The sequence below is a fragment of the Phalacrocorax aristotelis genome, chromosome 7, assembly GCF_949628215.1.
Source record: "Phalacrocorax aristotelis chromosome 7, bGulAri2.1, whole genome shotgun sequence".
In the NCBI taxonomy this organism is placed as follows: Eukaryota; Metazoa; Chordata; class Aves; order Suliformes; family Phalacrocoracidae; genus Phalacrocorax; species Phalacrocorax aristotelis.
The window spans coordinates 30,465,634-30,491,502 of NC_134282.1; the positions used below are offsets into that span (position 1 = coordinate 30,465,634).

Here is a 25,869-nt window from a genome sequence, read left to right on the forward strand (position 1 = left end):
GAACTTTAATTCTCCACCCTTACTTTATTATCTGGAATAGCAGTATTTGACAAGCATGATGTGAAGTATTTTACAGTGTTAGGTCGCTATGGAGTCTGTCCAAGGTCTCTCCCAAACATAGCCAGAAGCCAGGTGAAGTTTCAGTATTTAAAAACCACACAAAACCGTTCTTTCTTGCTGGGTTGCAACAAGAAAGAAAACAGGTAGGAGGAAGGAAAGTTTAGTTCAGTCATGAGATCTAAGGACCAGAAGGGGTAAAACATACAATCACAAAACTGGATGTGCTCAGCAATCTATCAGCTAAGAAAGCAAACACTTAAATACAATTTAAATGAAGTGAAGAGTCTCCCTATTTCCTGCATTGCACTCCCAGATCCCCAGGCACCCTGACCCATCTCTCCAGGATGGAGCTCCAGACTCCTCATGCCTGATCACACCACAGCAGAGATCCTCACATTCCTGTACAATACGTACAGGTTTCAGAGCATTTCCACAATCCTTCCACTTAGTGAATCAAAAGGGACACTCACACTAACACTTTTAGCAATTGCTTTCTTTTTTTTTTTTTTAATGAAAAAGTACTAAACATTAAAGAAACTGTTCAAGTGTCAGCCACAAAAATGGCTTCTTAGACAGAAGAAAATCTATTCAGTGTTCAGAAAAAGCCATTTTTCACTCATGACTGATATGAGATCAAAATCTACAGAAGATCCTTTTGTGAGGCTCTGTAGCAAGAGTAACAGCAGTAGCCCAGAGTCTCCTGTGATACTCTCTCCTTCACCAGCACTGTCTCAAAGATCAGAGCAAGTTATTAATATAGCTAAATTGCCCGTTATTCTTATTCCGGTCTTATTTTCTGAGTAGGCTCTGCGGTGTCCCTTCCCCAGAGCTATCACTCAGGAAGTTCACTGCCTGTGTGGTGTTCACACTATTTATCTTTCTCACATTGCATGTCACCATGACAGCCAGCAGAACAAACCAGGAAGAGGCTATGAAACCACATGAGAAAATATTAGACAGAGGGCTTCTCTTGGCAAGAAAGAGGCTGTCCTGTTGCAGGTCAATACCTCTCCACCCGATGAAGAGGCTTTAAGTGGTTACCTCTTGCTGACCACAATGTCCTGGACCAGAGCCTCAGCTAGCTTATACTCAGCTTCAGTGAAAGTCAGTTTTTGCTGTTCTCCATCCCTGCAGAACTGTGGCTCATTGCATCGTGAGTGACATGAACCAAAGTTATCCAAGATTCCAGGGAAGAGTTCACTGGCTTATTTCCAAGCTTTTACTGACAGCGCTCTTTCTTAAGGATCTGAAGCAAGTCTATTAGCTTTGAGATATTTACATGGGAGTAACTAAGACTGACAGGGGGGCTGAGGCTACCTTGGTAGAGCAAGACAGCTGCAATCTTGATTAAATTTTGTTTAAAACCACATTTCTCTTTCCAACAGAAGAAAAGTGCATCCGTAGCCCATGCAAGATAAAGGCTCAGTAGACCCATGGTTTCCCTAATACACAGGAAAGCAGTTTGCTCTACAGATATGCCACACCAGGTGTCTCCTCCCTGGGAGGATGGAGAGAAAGCCCTTCAGCTCTGGCTTCTCTGCCAAGGTTGCTACACAGTGGTGCTTGCTGTAGGACTTGCATGAGGTGAACACTTCCCCAGCACATGGACAGAGCCCTTCTCCCTTTGACACGGACAGCAGAAAGAGGGCAAGTTGTTGGCCGATGCTTATTGTGGTGATGGATGTGAAAGGCTCAGTGGTCACCTCCCACTATCCTCCTCTTTACAGACCATGCCTATAAAGTTCAAACCAAACTTTCAGTCTGCTCTTCCTGTTACTGGCAGAGCTGGGACCCAGGGGTGGGAGAGGAGGAAATCCCCTCCTGATTTCTCTGCATGGAACCTCAAGTTGCCAACTGCTGGAGGCAGAAGATGGAAACAGCTGGCTGGGCTCCTCAGCTGAGACAGCAGGGCACAGTTGGTGCTCTTGTTCACACAAGTTGTTGTAGGGGAGCCCTGAAGCAAGGCAAGAGCAGACACCTCCAAGAGCTGCTCCAGACCAAAGCTGGGCCATGTGGCCTGTCCCTCTGCCCCAGGAGGGCTCCAGCAGCTGCCCAGCCACAGGCAGGGCAGGGGAACAGGCCACAGCAGCCCCCATCTGCACTTTTCCAGGACACCAGCTCCATTAAATTTTCTGTCTCAAGGATTCCCTTGACAGGGGTAGAGGAGCACAATCTACTGGGAGAGCAGTGCCTCTGCCCACTGTGATGTCCAGGCCAGGGTCAAGGTGACGCTAGCTCAATGCATCTGTCAGCATAAGTTGGAATTGCATCTGGCCAGCACACATGAGCAGAAAAGACACACTGTCTTGCTCCAGTTTCCTCAAAAGGTCTGGCTGTCATCCACATTGGGTGAAATGGGCACTCATCACCAAGAGAAACGATCTATTCACAGCTTCCCACTGTGCAGACTAGCGTGCACAGGAGCTAATGACAGGAGGGAATGGAAAACTGGTCCAGAAAGGAGTGATCAAAACAGAGAAAGCTCTGAAACTTCTGCTCACAGAGATGGGCACGGAAAATGTGAAAAGCTGCTTAGAAGGCATTTTTAAAAGTAAGAAATACAAGTTGCAGACTCAAGGCCAGTCACGGAGCTGAAAGTATGTAAACACTGGTAAGCCCAGGGGGAAGTGAATTAGCAGGAGAGGACTGCTCTTGAAAGTGTTCCCACTGCACATCAGCTTGCCTGCCCCAGGGGAGACCTCAAGAAGCCATGAGACAACTGTGCAGAGTCTCAGAGCACCACACTATCCAAGGTTACTCAAAGAAACTTCCCTCTGCTCCACTAAGCATCGAAGCCTAACTTTCAAATCAGATCTAACAGAAACATGATCAAGTGCTACATTTCAGCAGCTGGGAGGATACAGCCAGACACAATATACTTTCCTCTGGTGGACAGAAAGAAGCCAAGAAGGACGTGCACAAGGCAAGAAGCTCAACTCACAAGGCCTAAGTGATGAGGAAGCAGTGGCATGCATTTCTAACAGCATTTGCTCCTGCAGGAGAAACTATTTTCTCCCTGGAACTCATTAACTATGCATCTTATTGTAGAGGGTTCACTTCAGCCCAAGCACTCTTGATTAAAAACTGACAAGGACCTAAACCAATACAAAACCAGGATCAAAACTTTGAGATAGCCCTCATGCCTAGCAGCTCTTACCACCTAGAGAAAACTGTTTCCTTTAGGAAAGGAAAATGCATCTCCCTTTTCTTCTGTTTTTCCACCAAGTGACCCCTGCCTCTGGGATTTATTTAAACAGCTCATATAAATGCCAGCTCAGCCAGGCCCAAATCCAAAGCCTGTTAAAGTCAGTGGAAAGCCTCCTGCTGGCTGCAGAGCAGATTTGGATGACACGCCAGAACCAGTGGTATTGTCACAGGGGGGATGCTGCTGCAGATTTTTCAACATCCAAAGCAGGTCAGGGCCAGTCTCCACACAGATGTGTCCTTCTCGCCCTGAATAACTAACAGGTTGTATGGAAACAGGGAAGCAAAATACAGCTTGAGCCTTACCACGCTCCGTGTCCTGCTCACCTTTTGCCTATATGCTCAGCTGTCCTTGCTACAACAGAGAAAAGCCAAACCTGAGACAACAGGAACAGACAATGCTCTGAAGTTGAATATGGCACAAGGTACCCATGCAGTGGGACCAACAAAGATGCCAGATATCCTCAAGTCTTGCCTTTTTGAGAGGTCCACCTAGGGCTTGTGCTTAGTCAAGACTTGCAGACAGTGTGGACAGGAAGTGAGCACAGCCAGAGCTACCGCATGAAGACTCAAAACCAGAACAGAGTGTGGAAGAAGGCCACATAAAAGATTAAGGAGAAAACCTCTCCAGAAAGATAGGGTCAAAATCCTGCACTCCCTTGATGGAAACAGGCATTAAAAGTGACTAATGGGGCTCCTCAGACTGCCTAGGCACTGCAGTGTCAGACTGTAGCTGTTTTCTTAATAAACTGGACTGAGACGCTTTAGCTGTTGGTAATTGGCACAAAAACTTAGACTGCACTTGAATGTCTGGTTTCCTTTGCTCAATAAGAGCCTCTTTCCTCTGAACTATGAAAAAAATTAGGGATGAATGTCTGGCTGCCACAGCCAACTCTGATTTGCTGGATTTAGCATTAAATGCCGAGTCTTGAGACTCCAGTTGTGATCCAGGAATATTAAAAATAAGCAAACTCGTCCCCCTCTGCCACTCAGCAGCCTTCTAGCAAAAGAAATTACAACAACAAGTTGATAAAAGCAATTGAATACACAACCCCAGCTTCACACTCACGGGTTTTCCTGTTAGTTGCTTGGAGGTGGAGATGAGAAAGAAAAAATGGAGCAGGCAGAGCACCAGGAAGGTTTGAATCCACCCCCTGTGCAGCCAGCCAACTGCCAGCCATTTATGCATCACGGTATCCCCAGACAAGTCCCCAGACTCCTGAGCTAAGAAGTTGAAGAACACCAAAAAATGCAGCTCTCAATGAATCTGTCAATATATATTGGCGAGAGCTGGACTCCCAGAAGCCAGCAGAGCTTCCTCCCCAGCATCACGTTTATGCAGTATAGCAGCATGCACAGCCTGCTCCATCTGCAGCCATGCGCATTTCCTGCTTAATTCCCTGTGTCACTTCAGCTTTGGAGGTAGGCCCGTTCTGATGTAGTCAGCTACAGTCATCTAAGAAGATAACCTACTTACTTGCAATACAAATACCTAAGTCTCCAAACTCAACCTTCGTTTTTCTGTAAGCCTTGACACAAGTAAAGCTCAGCACTAAGTGACAAGGCAGGGCACCTGCACTTCCAACACAGCCACTCCTGCCACACTTGCCCAGCTTTTGCTTTCTGAGCCCATATGGCCTCCCAAGCAAGCCCTGTGCAAAGGCAATCTGCCTTCCAGACATGCTCTGGAAGGATGCCGAGGGCTGCAGTACTAGCTACTGAATCCAATTCCATCCATTTCTTATGGCACAGCTTCCATTTCCCTGACCTCTGGGGAGTAAATCTGCCCTACTAGACCTGCTGGGAACCGTGCTTTTGCAGTCCCTCTGAGAGATCTATTTTGTCACCTGTTGTGATTCTAGGGAGGATCTATTCTCTCAACCACAACACACGTCAGACCAGGATGCCAACACCAGGCTTCTCTTGAGTGTCAGTGGTTCCCATGCAGTTCATACGCATAAAGATGCATAGCTGATTGTGAAGATAAAAAGGGTTTGAGTGAGGAAGCCTATCTGAAAGTACAACAGAAACCTGTACTTCTATTCTGTACCAGCTACCCCCAAAGTAACAAGAATCGCTGCCTCCTGTGCCAATTCCCATGCCAATGTCACCAGATTCAGTGTTTTCACACTACTCTGCTGTTAGCAAGTAGCTGTCTTTGGTTTGTTTGGGGTTTGTTTAGTTTGTTTTTTTGTTTTGTTTTGTTGTTTGTTTGGTTGGTTTTTTTTGTTTCTTTGTTTCCAGTCTCTAAAATCTACTTCCATGGACAACACAAGACACTGTAGAAAACCTACAACCGTGTCAGGACTTGCCTGATATATGTCTCCATGTAAAACATTTCTCTTCCCTTGATTCCCCCAGAGAACATTCCCAATCACAGGCAGGGACTGTTTTCAGGAAGGCTGAGGTTCCCTCACAGGAACACAGAACGTAGTGTGCCTTTGCTTTTGACAATCATCTCTGGGACCACTCAGGCAGAAGCAGAACAACATTCACGTCTAAGCAGCGAGAAAGCTCAAAACACCTGCTTGTCTGGAACAGCTAGCCTTGAGGGCCAAGGCTTCTGTCTCTCTGAGTATGAGAAAGGAGAAGCAGCAACTGGAAGCAGCAGGCTCCATTGCAATTCTGGCTATTGCTGGGGAAAAGGAAGCCAGAAAGAGAGGAACTCCCTTGTGATGAGTTGGTTCTGGCACCCAGCATCAGCAGCATGAGCTGGAACAAGGGAGACTCCCACATAATGAATCTTCTTCAGTTGCCAATTGTGAGCGAAGGAGCTTGGAATCAGTGACCTCCCTGTGCAATGCGGTAACACCACCTCCTAATGAGGAAGGGCAGGAGATGCCGTCTAGAATGAGTGAGAACCTGCCAGGAGGATATAATAAAACAGGACATTTCCCTGCCAGAACAACAGAGCATAGAGGAGTTCTCATTAAATCATTAAAGTAGGGCACGCTGCCAAACTGCCCACAGCCCTTTCAGAAACCATGCCCCACCTTGCAGGCCGTCCCAGTAATATACCCTCTCTGAGAGGTGGCTCCATCCTGTTCCTTCCTGCCCAGCCCTGTCTGCCTATCTGTCAGGGCACAGTACCTGCAGTGAAAATCTGTGCAGCTACTGCCAGGAAGGCGTCCGTCACCACTGTTTCTGAGTGCAGCGAGATGTTCAATTGGCGGGCAATATTCCGGTAGACGTTGGGGCGAATGTATTCCAGCTCATCCCCTGGAAACAAACAGTCAAGAGTCAGCATGCAGAACAGCAAGTCCTCCTCTCACCATGTAGGAATAACAGCTGGGGCCACCCCACATGTTCCTCCAGCTGAAGAGACTTAATCCCAGCTCCACCTTATTTTTTAAACAGGCAGCAGAGTGCTTAGGGTCATTTAGATGCAACCCCCTGCCACCTGCACCCTGTTTTCCTACTATCCCCTGTGCCTGGGACTTCTAAAGGGACTGGGGACAGGCAGTGTCCCTGTGCCAGTGGCGTGGCTGCAGTAATCCCTGCTATAAATGATGTTCCCAGGCTAGACACCTGCCTTTCCTCCAACACAGGAGACAGGCCTCAGATAAGCAAAGACATCTCATTTTTCTTCAGAAATGAAAAGGAAGCATGTACATCTATGTAAGCTTTTGAGAGATACGCCCTTTCTCAACACCCCATCAGACTTGTACAAAAAAGCCTCAAGATGAGAGCGACTCAAGAATGCTGGAGTCTGATGAAAGCCAAGGACCCACCCAGAGCTGCACAACATTAATTGAGCAAAGAGACTATCAGCTCAGCTATTTTACACTCACACAGGCACTGAGTGATGATCTGGAGTTCTTTCTCTCCTCCAAATGGCTAAAGATATGTTCATTTGCCCTGCTGACACATCAGCAACAAGGTTCCAGACACACACAGAGATGCCTGCTTTAACCTCCAGATTGTTTTCTGCCCAGCTGGGAAGTGGTTGGAGGCATTAGGCTGGCTTGAAGACCAAGATGGAAATACCAGGGACAAGCAGAGAACCTCCTCCCACAGGTTTGTGCTATGGAGCTTGGGCGACAGCAGTAAAGCTTTTCCTCTGTAGTAAAACAAACCACTTTTGAAGCAGTAGAATTAATAAAGCCCTGTCTCCAGTGGATTTCTCTCCCTGTAGGGGTTCACAGATACTTAACGAGGGTTGCACAGCTGCTGTAGAAGGATTACACAATGCAAACATTGCATGGGACTAAGGCCCTTTCTGCATAGTCTTATTTGGCTTAGATTTAGAAGGACACTCTGCATCCTTCTGCACAAGGGTGCTCTGGACCACCCAGGGGAAGAGGAGAGCTGTCACAACAGCTTTACATCCTACTGCAAGACCCAGATTACTTGCCCTAGTCAGAGGGCAACTGATCCTCCTGAAAATTTCATTTAGATGGGGACTAAAACCAAAGATGACACCCCAGCCAGGAGCTTGTTATACAGTCATTAGCTCCTGGACCTTAATTCGTCTAACTGGCCACTGGCATTCAGCACAGCACAGGCAAAGCCCAGCTCTGCAGAATTCCACAGATGAGCTCCCTGGGCCCTTTGTGTGGGGGGGATTGTCCACAATCTGATGGCAAGAGGAAACCCTGCCAACACATGGTCAGCTCTGATAAGAGGAAACATTACTTGCACTACTCAACAGCTGTTTATCCTCCCAGGGAGCACACAGGCTTCCCTGTAAATGCGAGGAAAGGGGGATAGTCCTGCCCGTGATTAGCCAAGAGGGAGGCATGGGAGTCTGGGATCAGCACTTGGTAGCCTGCCACTGTGAGCTTTTAACAAGCAGCTCCTGGAGGCCCCAGATGAGATCAGGTTTTGGTTGGAGGCACTCTCGCAGCAAAGCACAGGGCAGACAAAAATGGGCAGGGGAAGAAAAACACACGAAAGCAGTCCCAGGCTCACCAAGACTCCCTGCCCCGGCAGCCCCAGGACCTCTCCAGCAGCGTGTTATATTGGTGGCAGTCTTCAGTGTCCATGCTCAGATGCCCAGCTACACACTTTGCAGCATTTAGAGCAATTTCTGTGCTTCTTCCTCCAGTAATCATGGAGGAACAAGTAGGGCAGTAGTGAAAGATCCCACATGCAGAAGCTTGGTGCAGCAGTGAAAGGGCACTTGCCTGGGTCTTGGCCACGGAAGAGACAAGTTCAGATAAACCAGACCTCTGACATATATGGCAGGTTGGTCTGGGTGTCTCATCTGGCCATACCATTAGGTTTTGCCACCTCTGGCTCGTTAATTGCACTAATAAGCTGCTAAGCCTCACTGAGCCGATGGGCTTTCACTCCCCAAGACTGCAGTTGCATTGCCTGTGCCCAGCACCTCTGCTGGCCCACCAGCCAGTTCATCGGACTCTCTATGTGCAAGAGGGCTAACCAATACTCCAAATTCTCATCTCCACGGGCTTCTCAACACTATCACAGAGAAAAAAACTGGTCTGGCTTGTTGCACTGCTTAGTAAGCAGCTAAGGACTACCATTCCCAGCAGGTGACTAGCTATCACTCAGCCTTGTGCTGGTTATAGCAGCAAAGGCAAAAAGAAAGGGACAGGCCATGTGGCAGGCGGAGCTTCTGAAGAGAATGACAACAACTCTTCATCCTAATAAGGAGGACTGCTCACCCTCCTCATTGTATGGGTACCACATGGCACTTTCCAGATTTGCTCAGAGAAGGTGTCAAGTTCCTGGGACTATCAGCCAAATCCTTCCATCTGGACACGAATAAGTAACAGGAGAGTCATCCAGGACACGCCTTCAGATCCAGTCTGCCACCTGCTTCCCCTTTAACATGCTCCTGGCCACCCACAGAAGATCTGGTTGAAAGCAAACAAATCTCAACCCCCAACCCAGGCAAAGAAAAGGAGAATAAAGAGGCAGTGATATTGATGGAACAACAACGATGACAACAACAAAAACAACAACAAAAACAAAAACAAAAAACAAAGACAAAGCAACCACTGGAAACAAAACCAGAAGTAAAGTCAGCACAGGAGAGAAAAAGTGAAAAAGAATGAATGAAGGAAAAAAAGTTAAAAGAAACACAGCTATGCCTTAATAAGAAATTTGGGATAATATCAAACAGAAGTAGAAAGACAGAGGAGAAAGTGGGGAGACCACTGAGTTTGTTAGGCCCAGCTAAAGGTTACTTCACCAGACTTATTTGAACTTCGGTGTAATTAAAGCAGATGTAAATGCTAGTGGTAGTTTCCAAGCCAGATGTGAAATAATATACCAGCGTGCAGGCAAAGAGGGATGTTGGAAGTAACTTCCAAGAATGAGGGTGTCGGGATCCCAAAAGATAAACTGCTAGACTTGAGCATGCAGGAGGCTAAAACCTAAAGTGAAAGGCCAGGCAACTGCCAGCACTTAGAGGGTGCTCCCAGTACAGGCACAACTCCAGAGTATGCCTTCATGTAGCAGCCTGCAGGCATAACCTTCAAGTTGCTTTCCCTGCAGCCCCAGCAGTCACCTCACCATGAGGGACACTGGCTAGTGTGGGCACTAAATGGCAGCTTACGCCAGCCAACATCAGCCAACTCCTCGCTACAACAAAAAGCAAAAAACCTCATGTCTTGCTGAATGATTAAGGTAGCCAAAGGAAAATGAAACACACTGTCAAAACACTGTCATTGAAAAGCGTCTTTTATAAAATCTCCAACACACATGGTCTAACCAACTACCCTCAAATTAAACATCCTTGCAGGTGGGTGAGCAACTGACGAAGCCCAAGTCTAGAGGTAGCAGGACTCTAGTAGACCAGCTTGGTTGCATCATGGCAGCCAAGTCACCTGCATCTGGAGAAAACACTGCAAGACCTGTTGAAATGCCAGGCTGAGAAAGACTACTAAAACTACTACAAAAATTTTTACACAGCTGGAGTCTTATGCAGATACAACTAGTTTGCTGTTGGACTTTCTTGGTCTGCATCATGCTTTTAAGCTGTTTCAAGTCCTCAGAAAAAAGTAGCTCTGCAGAAACACTGTACTGAGCAGCGCTCCAAGGGACTGAGGAAATGTAAGCAAAGGAGCTGTTTAGGGAAGATCATGAAAACCAAATCTAAATGCCCAAAGCAGAGAAGAAAAACCTCTATATCATCACGTGAAAAGCCTCTTGGCACTTGTCAGTTCCAGAAGCCTTAGTCTGGTCTGAATTGCTCCATACAGTTTCAGTTCACGCCCATACCAGAAGGGACCTACCAAGTCGCAGCAGTATGGTGGACACCTCAGCCAGTTTACCACCCGGCACTGGTGCATTGTACTCAGGTTTGCTCCAGCTGACACCCGCTCGGATTAGCCTTGAATTTATGTAGTCTCTGCAGAGAGCCTTGGCTTGGGATACAAGCTCCTTGTCAGTGGGAGACCTGTCAAAAACCTCCATCACCTCTGCAGCAAAGACTGAGGAACGGCGTAGCACTTCCATCCTTGCCTGCTGAACACACAGCTCACCGTACACACTTGCTGCAAGGCTGAGCTGATGCCTCAGATAAGAATCTGCAGGATCTGTGTAGTAATCCTCTGGTCTCTTGGTTTGTCACAGTTCCCAGCAGCTATTCTCAAAAGGCCAGTATTTCATTTTACCTGGTGAATAAAAGCAGCTGTAAGTCCTATAGCACTGCAAAGATGTTAATCAGAAGCCCAAGTATTATACCTTACAGTTACATTAAAGTCATTAGTATCATATTTGCAAAACGTCTGTCTCCGTGCATCTTACAGACAAGGGGCAAGGTCTTTCATCTTTCAGCCGCTCTGACTTTCCCTGGCAGCCTGTCCCACAGAAGGGCTGCAGTTTTGAACTATCAAGGTGTTTCCTCTTTTCCAGTTCAGATTCAGCAGTCCTAGAATTACCCTTTAGAGAGACTAGATGGTCAGAGGGTGGAAACATTTCATAGCATGTGTAGACAGCATCAGCTTGTTTCAATTAAACTGGGAAAAAACCTCAGTCTCAAATATGAGCTACAGTAACCTCAACCAGATGTCAACAGACATTCCAGCTCAGTAGGTCAAGGATCTTTCTGAAGAAATGGCACTAGTGCAGGAATAGGGGTAAGGGAGCATTTGAAATGTCTCACTGGAGACAATTTACCATATTCTCAATTTAGGTTTTGGTTCTGCAATTCCTTTTCTCTCTTTTTTTGTTTTTAATCCCCTCCCCCTCCCAGGCAATGTGCATACTACTTCTTGAAAACCTTTAGCAGTAGGAGAGAGAGCAAAACAGAAAAGCAGATTTTAAAATAAAGTTTTCAGGTGTGAATGCCTAAAGAGAAAATTCAAAATTTCTTCAGAGGCATCTGAATTCATCTGTTGACCTGACTTTTTAATCCAGTGCTGCTTTTGAAGTCAGAGTCAGACCAAAGTCATTACTCAGATGTTAGTAAATGTATTTTTCAGTCCCCAGATTAGACATCTACTTACAATAACGATTTTAAAATGAAATAAAGACAGTTATTTTTGTTTTTCCCAATGAAAAAGATATTTACCTCTCATGTTGCACTTTTTCCCCCTCAGTGATTTCTTTTTGGGTTTGGTTTCCTATTTCTCTGGAAGATCTGCATCAATGAACACCTGGTTTAGGATTCATAGGACACTGGCACACTTCTCTGGAGAGCACCAGCCTTCTGTGCCGTGCTCTCCGCAGGGCTCACGCCAGTGCCCCCTTCCCCATCCCCGTCAGCCTCGCATCCCGGCTGCACTCCACCGGGATCCTCGGGGCTTGCTCTGCTGCTTTTAAGGGACCCAGGCGGCAGAGGAAAGCTTCTAGCTTTAGCCTTGTAAGGAAGATGAAATAACCGGGAGGTGGGGTTGCTAGAGCCAGAGAGCAACGCTTTCTCCTCCCCTTTCTTCTCTCTTAAGGAGGTTCTCTGTTGTTGTTCTGCAAGCGAGCAGGGGCTTCTGTCAAGGACTTGTCTTGGGGGCGAGGATAGAAGCATAATTTCTGGATCGTGTTACCCCACGTAACAGAAAGCGATGAATCCACTGCTGAAAAGAGGAATAGCTCCTGATGAATTCCCGTGATTACTTTTGCAGAGTTGAGTTGATGTTGGCCAGGTGTTTTCAGATGGTAGCTGAAGCGGGCAATTGCAGGATGTCATACTTCAGCAGTGGGCTAGTCACATCTGTTCAATCCTAAATGATGGAGGTGATTAACAAAGACAGCTACAGGTTGGGGCTAAAGCATGCGGTACTTGCATTCCCCCAAACTACAAGTACTCTGGTTAAAAAAAATGAAGTGGGTTGGCTGATAGAAAACATTTTGTCCAGAATGAAGTGTTTTGCAGGAACATATCCACTTCCTCTCAGTATGTTAAGAAAACTAACATATAAAGTTTAAGGGAAACATGTCAATTAGTACCAACGTACATAGAAATTAATTTCAACATCAACTTCTTGTTGCAACATTATCATATTGATGCCACAATGCTCAGCCATTTTTAGCACGTGTGCGTCATACCATTTCAACTCAATAGACTGCATACAGATGTTGGCTTTTTGTGTTATGATTTGAAACAAAGGAAGTTTTAGAAATAGAAGTTTCCTGCAGACAAGAAATTCTGCCAGCCCAAACCCTAATTCTCCCCAACAAATTACAATTTGTAGAATAATGACTGGGGATGTGGCATGTCCAAAATACAGCCTTTTTAAAAGGAGGTTGGAAGCAAGAAGTAACTGTTGTCATCTCTTGCTTGTCACCTTTGAGAAAAGACAGAAGCAAGTACACCCCTCCAAGGTGTTGATCACAAAAAAAGACCCTGAGCACAACTTGCACCACTGCCAGTCCCAAAATTGAGGGATAAAAAGGGATGAATGAACTGCATGAAAAAGCCTTACTATATGATGTATCAAATACTCTGGCCAGCATCCAACACACGCGTCATGCACAGGCTTAACGCAGAGCATATGTTTTGGTCTGCCATTAACTGGAGAGTGCTTTGCTGCACCAGGAAGGGGGCTGCGGTAAAGCCTCTTCTCCCTCCAGTGACAGATCCTCTTTCTGAGCCACCTTCTTCTGGGAAAGGTGCAAGGTTAAGGAGAGGTACATGTATGGAGCAGTAGTCAGCTGGGGACCCCTGGCTTAGCTCAATATGACCATGTTAGGATAGCAATAGTGACTATGCGTTGCCAGCACCAGAAGTATTTGCTCAAAGATTCTCTAAGAAAATTGTTTTTATCCACTAGCCTTCCTCAGATTTAAATGTAGTTGCTATAGACAGAGGCCTGTCCCACAGAAGCTGAAATCAAGACTCCAGAGATCCTGTGTTACTGCCCACCCCTAACCAACCCCTTCTCTGCAGAGTGCACCTGATAGTCAGAAAAATCATTTAAAATGACATCTTAGCTTCCTGCAGCAGCTGACAACTTGAAACAGTAGTCCTATTTAAACTGTCCCTATTCAGTAGAGCCCTGAAACAAAGATGTGTGCTTAAATATCGGTATTGCTTAACTAATGATAATGTTTCCCAGAGTTCTGGCAAATGCACAAGTGCCACAGTGCCTCCCAGCTCTCCGCGGGTGCCAAACCCTTCCCACGTGTTCCCTGCCTGACTGTCACAGCATGCAGCACCCCCTCAACTTCCACCCTTCAGCAAAGACACAAAAACTAGAAACATGAAGGCTGTGTATAACAAACCAAACGCTGTATTAAAAAACCCAACAGTGCATGGTATTCTACCTATATTATTTACACGCTAAAAGTATCGCTTCACACTGAAAGATACCTCTGTAAGTAAAAATAGATGAAACCACAGCATATAGCGCTCAGCTGACCACAAAAGAACAATGTTACAATCCAAGGAGCTGCCAGCCTAATCTGAGCCCCTGTCGTGGTTTAGCGGCAGCTCAGCCCCACACAGTCGCTCGCTCACTCCCCCACCGGTAGATGGGGGAGAGAATCAGAAGGGTAACGCTCGTGGGTTGGGATAAGAACAGTTTAATAATGAAAATTAAAAGAAACAACAGTAGAAATGCAATGTGAAGGAGAACAACGAGAGGCGCAAAGCCCCGGGGGAGGGGGGAAGGGAGGGGAGGGGAGAGGGGGAACGAACCGCCGGAACAAACCGCACGCGCCGCAGCCGCTCGCCGCCCGCCGACCCGACGCCGCGCCGCCCGCGCGCTGCCACTGCCCCCCCTCAATATACTGGTCATGGTGTCACATGGTATGGAATGAACCTGCCATTGGCCAGTCGGGGTCAGCCGCCCCCACCATGGCCCTGCCCCTCCCAGCCCCCCCTGCCACGCCACGCGGCAGAGCGCGGGAAGCTGGAAAGGTAGCTGACCCCCACAGTGAGGAGAATTAACCCCTTCTCAGCCAAAACCAGCACATTCTCCACCCCTTATTCCATACCACTTACACCATGCCCAGGTCCCATATGATGCAATACAACCGTACCAACCACCACCCCTCCCCTTCCCATCCTTTAACATAATACACAGACATCATTCCCTTAGTTCATGGATCTTCCCTGTAAAATGTCCATTAAAATGTCCATTGAGTTCACGCAGTCCATGACTCTGGGCTCCATCTGTTGTATCAGTCTTTCCGGGTGGGAGAGATGGTGTGTGGCGTTGGGTTGCTGCATACCGAGTCAGTCATCGTTCCATCACTGCTGCACGGCTTGTTTCATAGTTGATCTTCCATGGGTTGGGAGGCTCGTACTCTGATATCATTGATACAACACAGAGGTGACACACAATATTATATAGCAGTTCACATTGTGCCATTCAGTTCATTGACTGTTTTCACCCAAAATCAAATCCCCTTGAGGCACACATCGGATTTCTCCATCCTCCCGCATCACCCACCAAGTGCACCCAGGTCCTCGAGCAAAAACAATCCCACGAATGGGTTTGCCTTTGCCAGAGGCAGGAAGAACCCAGACTGTTTTGCCCAGCATACTTTTTGTGTGCACTACAGGGACTCTATCCCCTTCCACAGTATGTAGGATTTCTGACTGGGCAGGGCCAGCTCGGTTGGCAGATCCCCTCGTGTTGACTAACCACGTGGCTTTTGCTAAATGTGTATCCCAGTGCTTGAATGTCCCACCCCCCATTGCTCTCAGTGTGGTTTTTAACAGTCCATTGTACCTTTCAATTTTCCCAGAGGCTGGTGCGTGATAGGGGATGTGATACACCCACTCAATGCCGTGCTCTTTGGCCCAGGTGTCTATGAGGCTATTTCGGAAATGAGTCCCATTGTCTGACTCAATCCTCTCTGGGGTGCCATGTCGCCACAGGACTTGTTTCTCAAGACCCAGGATAGTGTTCCGGGCAGTGGCGTGGGGGACAGGATATGTTTCCAGCCAGCCAGTCGTTGTTTCTACCATTGTAAGCACATGGCGCTTGCCTTGGCGGGCCTGTGGGAGTGTGATATAGTCAATTTGCCAGGCCTCCCCATATTTATATTTCAGCCATCGTCCCCCATACCACAGAGGCTTTACCCGCTTCGCTTGCTTGATTGCAGCGCATGTGTCACATTCGTGGATAACCTGTGCAATAATACCCATGGTCAAGTCCACCCCTCGATCACGAGCCCACCTGTATGTTGCATCTCTCCCTTGATGGCCTGAGGTGTCATGGGCCCACCGAGCTAGAAATAGTTCACCCTTATGCTGCCAGTCCAGATCCACCTCAGCCACTTCAATCTTGGCAGCCCGATCTACCTGCTGGTTGTTTCGATGTTCTTCAGTGGCCCGACTCTTGGGGACGTGAGCATCCACATGCCGTACCTTTACAACCAGTTTCTCTACCCGGGCAGCAATATCTTGCCACAATGTGGCAGCCCAGATGGGTTTGCCTCTGCGCTGCCAGTTGCTTTGCTTCCATTGCTGCAGCCAGCCCCACAGGGCATTTGCCACCATCCAGGAGTCAGTATAGAGATAGAGCACTGGCCACTTTTCCCGTTCAGCGATGTCTAAGGCCAGCTGGATGGCCTTTACCTCTGCAAACTGGCTCGATTCACCTTCTCCTTCAGCAGTTTCTGCTACTTGTCGTGTAGGACTCCATACAGCAGCCTTCCATCTCCGGTGCTTTCCCACAAGGCGACAGGACCCATCAGTGAACAGGGCATATTGCTTCTCATCTTCTGGCAGTTTGTTATACAGTGGGGCTTCTTCAGCACGTGTCACCTCCTCCTCTGGTGATAATCCAAAATCTTTGCCTTCTGGCCAGTCCATAATCACTTCCAAGATTCCTGGGCGACTGGGGTTTCCTACTCGAGCCCGCTGGGTGATCAGTGCAACCCATTTACTCCACGTAGCATCAGTTGCATGGTGTGTAGAGGGGATGTTTCCTTTGAACATCCAGCCCAGCACTGGCAGTCGGGGTGCCAGGAGCAACTGTGCTTCAGTACCAACCACTTCTGAAGCAGCTCGAACCCCTTCATATGCTGCCAATATCTCTTTTTCAGTTGGAGTATAGCGGGCTTCAGACCCTCTGTATCCCCGACTCCAAAACCCTAGGGGTCGACCCCGGGTCTCCCCAGGTGCTTTCTGCCAGAGACTCCAGGTAGGGCCATTCTCCCCGGCTGCAGTGTAGAGCACATTTTTTACATCTTGTCCTGCCCGGACTGGCCCAAGAGCTACTGCATGGACTATTTCTCGTTTAATCTGTTCAAAGGCTTGTCGTTGCTCAGGGCCCCATTTGAAATCATTCTTTTTCCGGGTCACTTGATAGAGAGGGCTCACGATCAGACTGTAATTTGGAATATGCATTCTCCAAAAACCCACAACGCCCAAGAAAGCTTGTGTTTCCTTTTTGCTAGTTGGTGGAGACATGGCTGCTATTTTGTTGATCACATCCATTGGAATCTGACGACGACCGTCTTGCCATTTAATTCCTAAGAACTGGATTTCTCGTGCAGGTCCCTTCACCTTACTTTGTTTTATGGCAAAACCAGCTTTCAGAAGGATTTGGACTATTTTCTCACCTTTCTCAAAAACTTCTTCTGCTGTGCTGCCCCACACAATGATGTCATCAATGTATTGAAGGTGTTCTGGAGCTTCTCCCTGTTCCAGTACAGTCTGAATCAGTCCATGGCAAATGGTAGGACTGTGTTTCCACCCCTGGGGCAGTCGATTCCAGGTGTACTGGACGCCCCTCCATGTGAAAGCAAACTGTGGCCTGCACTCTGCTGCCAGAGGGATTGAGAAGAATGCATTAGCAATATCAATTGTGGCATACCACTTGGCCGCCTTTGACTCCAGTTCGTATTGAAGTTCTAGCATGTCTGGCACAGCAGCACTCAACGGTGGAGTGACTTCATTCAGGCCACGATAGTCTACTGTTAGTCTCCACTCTCCATTAGACTTCCGGACTGGCCATATGGGACTGTTAAAGGGTGAGTGGGTCTTACTGATGACTCCTTGGCTCCTCAGTTGGTGAATGAGTTTATGGATGGGGATCAGAGAGTCTCTGTTGGTGCGATATTGCCGCCGGTGCACTGTTGTGGTGGCGATTGGCACCTGTTGTTCTTTGACCTTCAGCAACCCCACCACAGAAGGGTCCTTTGAGAGACCGGGCAAGGTAGACAGCTGTTCAGTTTCCTCCGTCTCCAAGGCAGCTACACCAAAAGCCCACTTGTAACCTTTTGGGTCCTTGAAATACCCTCTCCTGAGGTAGTCTATACCAAGGATGCACGGAGCCTCTGGGCCAGTCACAATGGGGTGCTTCTGCCACTCATTGCCAGTTAGGCTCACTTCGGCCTCCAATACAGTTAGCTCTTGGGATCCCCCTGTCACTCCAGCAATGCTGATGGGTTCTGCCCCTATATAGTTTGATGGCATTAAGGTGCACTGTGCGCCGGTGTCCACTAAAGCTTTATACTCCTGTGGGTCGGACGTGCCAGGCCATCGGATCCACACAGTCCAGTAAGCCCGGTTATCCCTTTCCTCCACCCGGCTGGAGGCAGGGCCCCTCTAGTCCTGATCATGGCAGTCACAACTCACTTCCTGTAAATGTGAATCAGGAGTCCCTCTATTACACTTAGAAATAAAATCTGCGCTTCTACTCCTCTGTCTGGGGACTTGCTCGCTGGAAACTGGAGCAGCAGCTTTCCTGGAAGAACCTCCCTGAGTGACTGTTCTTCCTTGCAGTTCATGTACTCGTGCCTGTAGGGTCGAAGTAGGCTTGCCATCCCACCTCATCATGTCCTCTCCGTGGTCACGCAGGTAGAACCATAGGGTGGCCCGTGGTGTGTATCCCCTTCTTTGAGCCAAAGGACGCTTATTCCTAACAGCTGAGACACTGCTCTGTCGAGGTGGGGAGTAGGACAGATCTTCTTTGAGTTGCTGGACCTCTTGGGATAGTTTCTCCACAGCAGAGACAAGCGAGGAAGAGATATTTGTGTCATAATCCCGGAGCCTATCTATCACCTCTGCCACCGTTGGTGTCTCGTCATCTTTCCAGGACATCACTGCCAATGAGTTTGCATGCGAAGATGGTGCGCTCCGTACAAACTTCCGCCACATGGGTCGTGTGCACTCGGCTTCATCTGGATCTTTGGATGACCGTTGATCATCCAGGTCACCATAAATCACCTCAAACACAGCTAATTCCCTGAGATACTGGATGCCTTTCTCCATAGTTGTCCATTTTCCTGGGCGATATGTAACATCTTCTTTAAAGGGATACCTTTCCTTCACTCCAGACAGGAGTCGCCTCCAGAGGCTGAGGGCTTGTGGTTTTTTTCCAATTGCTTTGTCAACGCCCCCTTCCCCAGAAAGGGATCCCAATTGTTTGGCTTCTTTTCCCTCTAGTTCCAGGCTACTGGCCCCATTATCCCAGCATCGGAGCAGCCAGGTGACAATGTGCTCACCTGAACGACGGCTATAATCTTTTCGCATATCTCGCAACTCGCTTAAGGACAGAGATCGGGTGGTCTCTATTTCATTTATTACTTCTCCCTCCTCTCCCCGCGATGGCCCTGGTTCTTCATCATCCCGTTCTAAACGGGTTGATGTCCGCTTCCAATATTTCGTCTTATGTATGGGGGCAACTGATACTGGTACGGGTTTATTTTCTGAGCTAGCTCCGGTACTTGTTGTGGGGGTTTGAGTGGCTGCAGTGCCTGTTGTCAGGGCTGGATTGTCTACAGTGCCAGTCACTTTGCATTTCAATCCAGAGACATTCTCTTCCCCCTGGGGGCACTGAATACTGTTGAGCAGGGCTCGGTATGCATGGGCCAGACCCCAGCACGTTGCAGTTATCTGTGTCTCTCTGGAGTTCCCAGCGTAACAACATACTTTCTCCAAATATTCTACTAGTTTTTTAGGATTCTGCACTTGCTCGGGGGTGAAACTCCAAAACACTGGGGGTGCCCACTGCCCTAGGTATTTGCCCATGCTATCCCACATGCCCTGCCACTCGTAACTATCAAGCCTCGGGGCAGATTTCTGGGTGATATTCTTAAGTTGCTTAGTCAAAACCAAAACAACATGCCCAAAAACTAACAATGACTGCACCTTAACCACCCAAGGATGTTCAAGATACAAAAACGTTGTTGTAACAAAGGCACAGACATCATAGAACAAAGTTGCAAAGGTATTATTCTGTATTTCCTCCATATAAAATCTCTCAGAGGAGGAGGTATAATTGCTAATTGCCTCAACAAGGTGGTATCCGAAGTACAGTAACGGTTTCAGCAAAAACCCCAAATACCAGGTAAAGCTGAAAACGAGTGTTTGTATAACAAATCTCGTAGGCAAAACATTACTAATCACAGCAGAACACAGCAGACTCAAACAACCAACACCGATTTTTAACACCCACTGCAAAAAGGACAACATGGTGCTGTGACCAGCAGCTGTTGTTATCTCCAACCCTCGGGCCCCACGTTGGGCGCCAAAAAGACTGTCGTGGTTTAGCGGCAGCTCAGCCCCACACAGCCGCTCGCTCACTCCCCCACCGGTAGATGGGGGAGAGAATCAGAAGGGTAACGCTCGTGGGTTGGGATAAGAACAGTTTAATAATGAAAATTAAAAGAAACAACAGTAGAAATGCAATGTGAAGGAGAACAACGAGAGGCGCAAAGCCCCGGGGGAGGGGGGAAGGGAGGGGAGGGGAGAGGGGGAACGAACCGCCGGAACAAACCGCACGCGCCGCAGCCGCTCGCCGCCCGCCGACCCGACGCCGCGCCGCCCGCGCGCTGCCACTGCCCCCCCTCAATATACTGGTCATGGTGTCACATGGTATGGAATGAACCTGCCATTGGCCAGTCGGGGTCAGCCGCCCCCACCATGGCCCTGCCCCTCCCAGCCCCCCCTGCCACGCCACGCGGCAGAGCGCGGGAAGCTGGAAAGGTAGCTGACCCCCACAGTGAGGAGAATTAACCCCTTCTCAGCCAAAACCAGCACAGCCCCTTTTTCCATAGTATGTTTAGGCTAAAACACTTAGAGGCTAGATCAATACTGCAAAACCCCTTGTAGCAAAGGAGTATCAGGAAACAGTGCAGAAACAGCTTCTCTCACCCCAAACCACTGTTCCCAACGTAGCTCTTACCGGCATGACAGTGTTATGGCTCAAACAACAGGCTCCACACCACAGCTACTGCCTATCTCCAATGGGGTGACCAAAACAGCTTGGAGTATTCATTTGTAAAACCAGGGACCACAGAGACGTGACTACATTTTGTAAGTATGTCAAGTGGAAGCAATCCCTGGAGAAACCACATCAGGGAGAACACAGCAATAGTCTAAATATGGACAGCTTATGCTCAATATTAAATAATCTAACCATTAGAGAATTAAGTCTCTGGAAGGGCCTTTCAACAGTTGCAGTGGAAGAAAAATAGCTAGCTAATTGTTAGCACACTAAGCTTATGAAAGGGTCTGCATGATATGGCTTCCTGCAATAGCATGAGAATAATTCTAAATGCCCTAGGAGGTAATTTCCAGCCTTGCGTTCACACAGACTGGTTTCTATCAGAGGTATTGTTTTGTTTCACCTCACAGTGCCAATCCCAGCTACTTCCCACAGCCTACAAAACAATTCCAGCAGAAACTGCACACTGCCACACATAGATCTGGTCTAAAACACCTGCAGACTAAGGGCCCAGAGAAGCAGAGGGATGCCAGAGACACAGAGTTCTTAGCCAGAGAGCCTGGGAAACAACCCAGCAGCCTCCACCTGCTACAGGTTTCCCTTCAGAGAGAAGATGCTCTGGCAAAACACTGGCACTGTAACCAGACCAAAGCCTTTTACCAAACCATCCCTGAACCTTCTTCTGCATTATCTCACTTGGTTTTAACATACCATCTTCTCCCCATGCCCTCTTCCTGTCTGATTTTTGCAGCAATACTTCAACTCCCTTGTGGCCAGGAAGGCCAACGGTATCCTGGGCTGCATCAAAAGGAGTGTGGCCAGCAGGTCGAGGGAGGTCATCCTCCCCCTCTACTCCGCTCTAGTCAGGCCACATCTGGAGTGCTGTGTCCAGTTTTGGGTCCCCCAGTTTAAGAAGGACAGGGAACTGCTTGAGCAAGCCCAGCAGAGAGCTACCAAGGTGATCAGGGGATTGGAGCATCTCTCTTATGAGAAAAGGCTGAGAGGCCTGGGTCCATTCAGCCTAGAGAAGAGAAGACTGAGGGAGGATCTTATCAATACTTATAAGTATCTAAACGGAGGGTGTCAAGAGGATGGGGCCAGACTCTTTTCAGTGGTGCCCAATGACAGGACAAGGGGCAATGGGCACAAGCTGGAACACAGGAAGTTCCAGCTAAACATGAGAAAAAATGTCTTTCCTGTGAGGGTGACATAGCAGTGGAAGAGGCTGCCCAGGGAGGTTGTGGAGTCTCCTTCCCTGGAGACATTCAAAAGCCTCCTGGACGCAGCCCTGTGCCCCCTGCTCTAGGTGCACCTGCTCAAGCAAGGGGTTTGGACAAAATGATCTCCAGAGATCTCCCTTCCAACCCCTGCGATTCTGTGATTCTGTGTTTGTGAAGTTATCACTTACCACTGCAAAAACACCTGCGATGTCAAGCTATAGGTTGCAAAACTGTACAGGAGGAACAGGGAGGCTAGAAGAAACAAATCTTTTTGTACAAATATTTTGCCAGCTGCAACAGGAAAACAATACGTGGAAGTAGCAGCTTCATAGGACCCAAGCAAAACAATAAGGCTTTTTGAATCTTCCTCTCATTTCTGAATGAGGAGAATCTTCCAGCCTCCTGGAAGCCAAGCAGTTACTTGTATTACATGCATGATGGGATCACCCTGGAGAACCTTTCCTGGAGCAGGATTTTGCAGTGCCAAGTGCCATGTGCCAGATCAAAGAGGCTGTATCAAAGTGAGCTTACCTTCCACAGTCTTTTTACTGTTCTCCTTCATGAGGATACAGGCCTAGTGACTTAGACACATCAAGTTTAGTACCCAATCCATTCCTTGGGTTTCATAGATTATTACTGATACCCAATGTTTTCTTCTCTTAATCCACTGCCATGCTCACTACCACTGTAGTGAGCAAGAGACAACTTCCTTGCTATAAGTATGTTTTGACAAAGGCAGAACAAAGATATGGCATACTCCAGAACTGACGCACAAACACGCTGAAGGGGAAACTGTAGCATGAATTTAATGTTAGCAAGCAGTGCTATGAGTTGAGCACAGAACATCTCTACTTGTATTTCTGAATCTTATTCTGGACGTGTTGCCTGAGAAGAGTTTAACCAACCGTTACTATTCAGATATCAAGCCAGCAGCTGCCCACTGTAAAACAGCAGCTCCTAGCTGAATCTAGGACTCTGGTGAGGCTGCATCATCAGCTTAAGAATCTAATTAGATATAATAGTAGATATAACTGTTTTGGTTGGTTCCTACACTCTAATTTGCTTCAAAATTACATATTTTACATAAGCCAAGAAGGCAGCAGACACGCAAAAGAAATAAGTTTTAAGTTGTTCATCAGCTATAGCTTTGTTTTGAAACACAAATAAAATATTTACATACCATGCCACCAAAACAGAAAAGGCAGAAAACACCTAATAAGATCACTATCCCCAAGAGAGCAAAGAGGACTCTTCCCTTTCAAGCTCTAACCCACAACAGCAGAGGATTAGCCTTTGCCTCATTCTAGCTATTGATCACCCACAAGGTTTGGGAAACACTTCCACACAGGATACATGCATGTGGACAGGCAAGTGCCTCTGCCTCCAATGATCTGAAGGGCCCGAAGTGAGCGCAGGCATTTCTGCACTGGCTCAGCAGCATTTATGAGCTCTGACGCATTTATCTGCTACTTTGAGACATGTGCTGGTGCACGGACATGTCCTACACAGGCAAATGGATTACTGGTTCTGATAACCACAAGGCACCAGTCTCTACCATGCACACATATTCATGCCCTAAACAGGCTCTGAGGGATTTAGACTCAAATTTTACATACCCAGAACATAGCCCTACTTTTAATTCAACCCTTACCGACTTTCAGAAAGGCTCTTTAGTATTAGCCTCTATTGCTGGGCAGGGCAGCAACTATGGTTTTAAGAAAACCTGTCTTTTCAAGTTGTCAGACTAGGAGGGTAGGCTGATGTTTCTAGTCCACACAGATCAAATCTGGAGCGCATGATTCCTTCATATGCAGTCAATTTGCCATGCAGCATTTCAGCCATTAGGATGTGCAGTTCCACCCAAACTGCCAGCAAAGTGTTTCTACACACTCAATATGCCCCAAGAGTTTGTGGAACTCCATGTTGACAAAAAGATTATTCGAGACTGCTTTGATTAACAAGATTGACCCCTCTTACTCAGTGGGGTGGTTATAGGGCTCTTTTTTTTCAGCAGCACAGTCAACTAAAGCAACTTTCATCTCCAGCTGCTCATACCCATTCCCAAATTGTCTTTGCTAATTGCACTACTCTAATTTTGTGTTTGCCAGCACTATGGACTGGAGCTGGCTGGTTATTTTTCATCTGGATGCAATAAACTTTCCATCCAAGCACATCTGCAGACAGATTTGTATTAGTACAACCAAGGTAGCTACAAGCAGAAGGAAACAATTTCAGCTTTGCCATCTAGACAAATGTCCATTAAACTATAGCAGTAGTCTTTTTTCTGCATATAAAAATGCAGCTGTGGTGATCTGGAGCTTCCTAGTCCACTGCAGAAGACAGACAAATGCTGACAGAAGGTAATCAACAGATCCTTCCTCAAAAGCAATGATTGCTCAGCATGCCTGGGTTTCCCAGCACTTTTGAAATGACAGCTTTTGCGACTTCTGATGGAAGAGACTTCAACTAAAAGGGTTGGGGAAGAAGAAAAGAAAAGAGATGGCAACTTTTTGTTACCTAATGTTGAGATATCTGGAATCAGGCACTTACAATAGCCAAGATAAAATCAATTCCTTCCTTCTGGCTGAAACAGGAGCTTGATTAAGTAGGTGTCCAAAGCAGAGTTAACTTATATTTGTTGGCTTTTAATTCAATCATCTCCCTTATTTTGACTGGAAACCTTTGGGCCAGAGTGTTTATATGGCTCTGAAAGGCAGTTGGGTGCCATAGCTCTCTGAGTGTTTGGCATGAGGTGATACACATGCTCACCCCTGCTCAGGGAAGAAGGAAAAGCCCACCATCACCATTAGCAGTCCCTTCCTAGGCTCCACAGCACATCCTGATTATTTTTCCAGGCTCTCAAGAAAGATATGCTGCAGGTCTTGGACCATTGGTTCAGCAAGAGCCAGGAAGGTCTTAGTGCTCTGCTTCTTGCCTAGCCTGCACACCACCTCAAGAATTACATATTAGCATGACAAAAGCAAACATCTGGCCAGATGTTAAAGGCTTTTGCCAAAGGTGCTCAGGGTGGACCCACTTCAGTCAAAGTGATTCAAGTCAATTTTAATCGTACACAAGAATCAGCAAGCAGGAAATCTTGTTTGAGGTCACTGATTTTAATCTGGGTTTATATTTGTTTAAGAGAGGGTGAGTCTCAGATGTACAGGAATGACGACCTGTTTATTTGCACCTAAATGCAGCTCAGTACTGTTTTCCTTCTTAGCTATAAAGAAAAATTATGTGTATTTAAGCAATTCTACAGCTGATACAAATCAGAAATCTGAATGTGTCCAGGGTGTTTTCTACTTAGTAGGTTATTTTTACTTCATGTTGCTAATGTACATCCCTTTGAACGCTCATACAAATGCAATTAAAGACAATTTTATTTCTATTTTATGTACTAGATTAAACTAGCAAACATGACATTGAAAAGGTTTTTAGAATGCAGAAAAGCACCTGAGACAAAAAAATGCCACACACAACAACAGAGAACACTTTTTATTCAGCTCCTAAACCTAGTCAAGCATTGAAATGAATAAGCAGCTTTTGAGACCAACAGCCTTTGGATGAAGTCAAAACTTCAGAGGAGTTACAACCCCAGAGAAGTCTGGGGTTCAGTTCAGTTTGTAATCTGATTATGAGCAGCCAGAGAGGTAGGGAAAAATAAAATTTTAAAAATCTACTACATACTGGGTTTTGGGTAAGACAAATCAGTTTTCACAAAAAGCCTGAAGAACAACCTCAACATAAGCCATGCTGGTTGCTTGTATTTTGCAAAACACTCACATATCCCTCTGCTGTGCTTTACATCACTTCAGAATTTCAACAGGTGCTTACAGCTCTAATATTTT

At 47.1% G+C, this 25,869-nt stretch overlaps 1 protein-coding gene across 5 annotated transcripts in view; it reads right to left on the bottom strand.

Annotated features, from left to right (window-relative positions):
* BOK (BCL2 family apoptosis regulator BOK) overlaps positions 1-12,045 on the bottom strand; it is a 51,802-nt gene extending 39,757 nt beyond the window's left edge. For all 5 annotated transcript variants that reach the window (XR_012661588.1, XR_012661587.1, XR_012661586.1 and 2 more), the window contains exons 1-3: positions 11,747-12,045; positions 10,467-10,847; positions 6,355-6,483 (exon numbers count right to left, since the gene is read on the bottom strand). Coding sequence is in view for 2 of the 5 variants with exons in the window: in XM_075099634.1 (XP_074955735.1) it covers positions 6,355-6,483; positions 10,467-10,689 (352 nt within the window). In the remaining 3 variants the exon portion in view is untranslated. The remainder of the gene's footprint in view (positions 1-6,354; positions 6,484-10,466; positions 10,848-11,746) is intronic.
* Between the last annotated feature and the right edge of the window lie 13,824 nt (positions 12,046-25,869).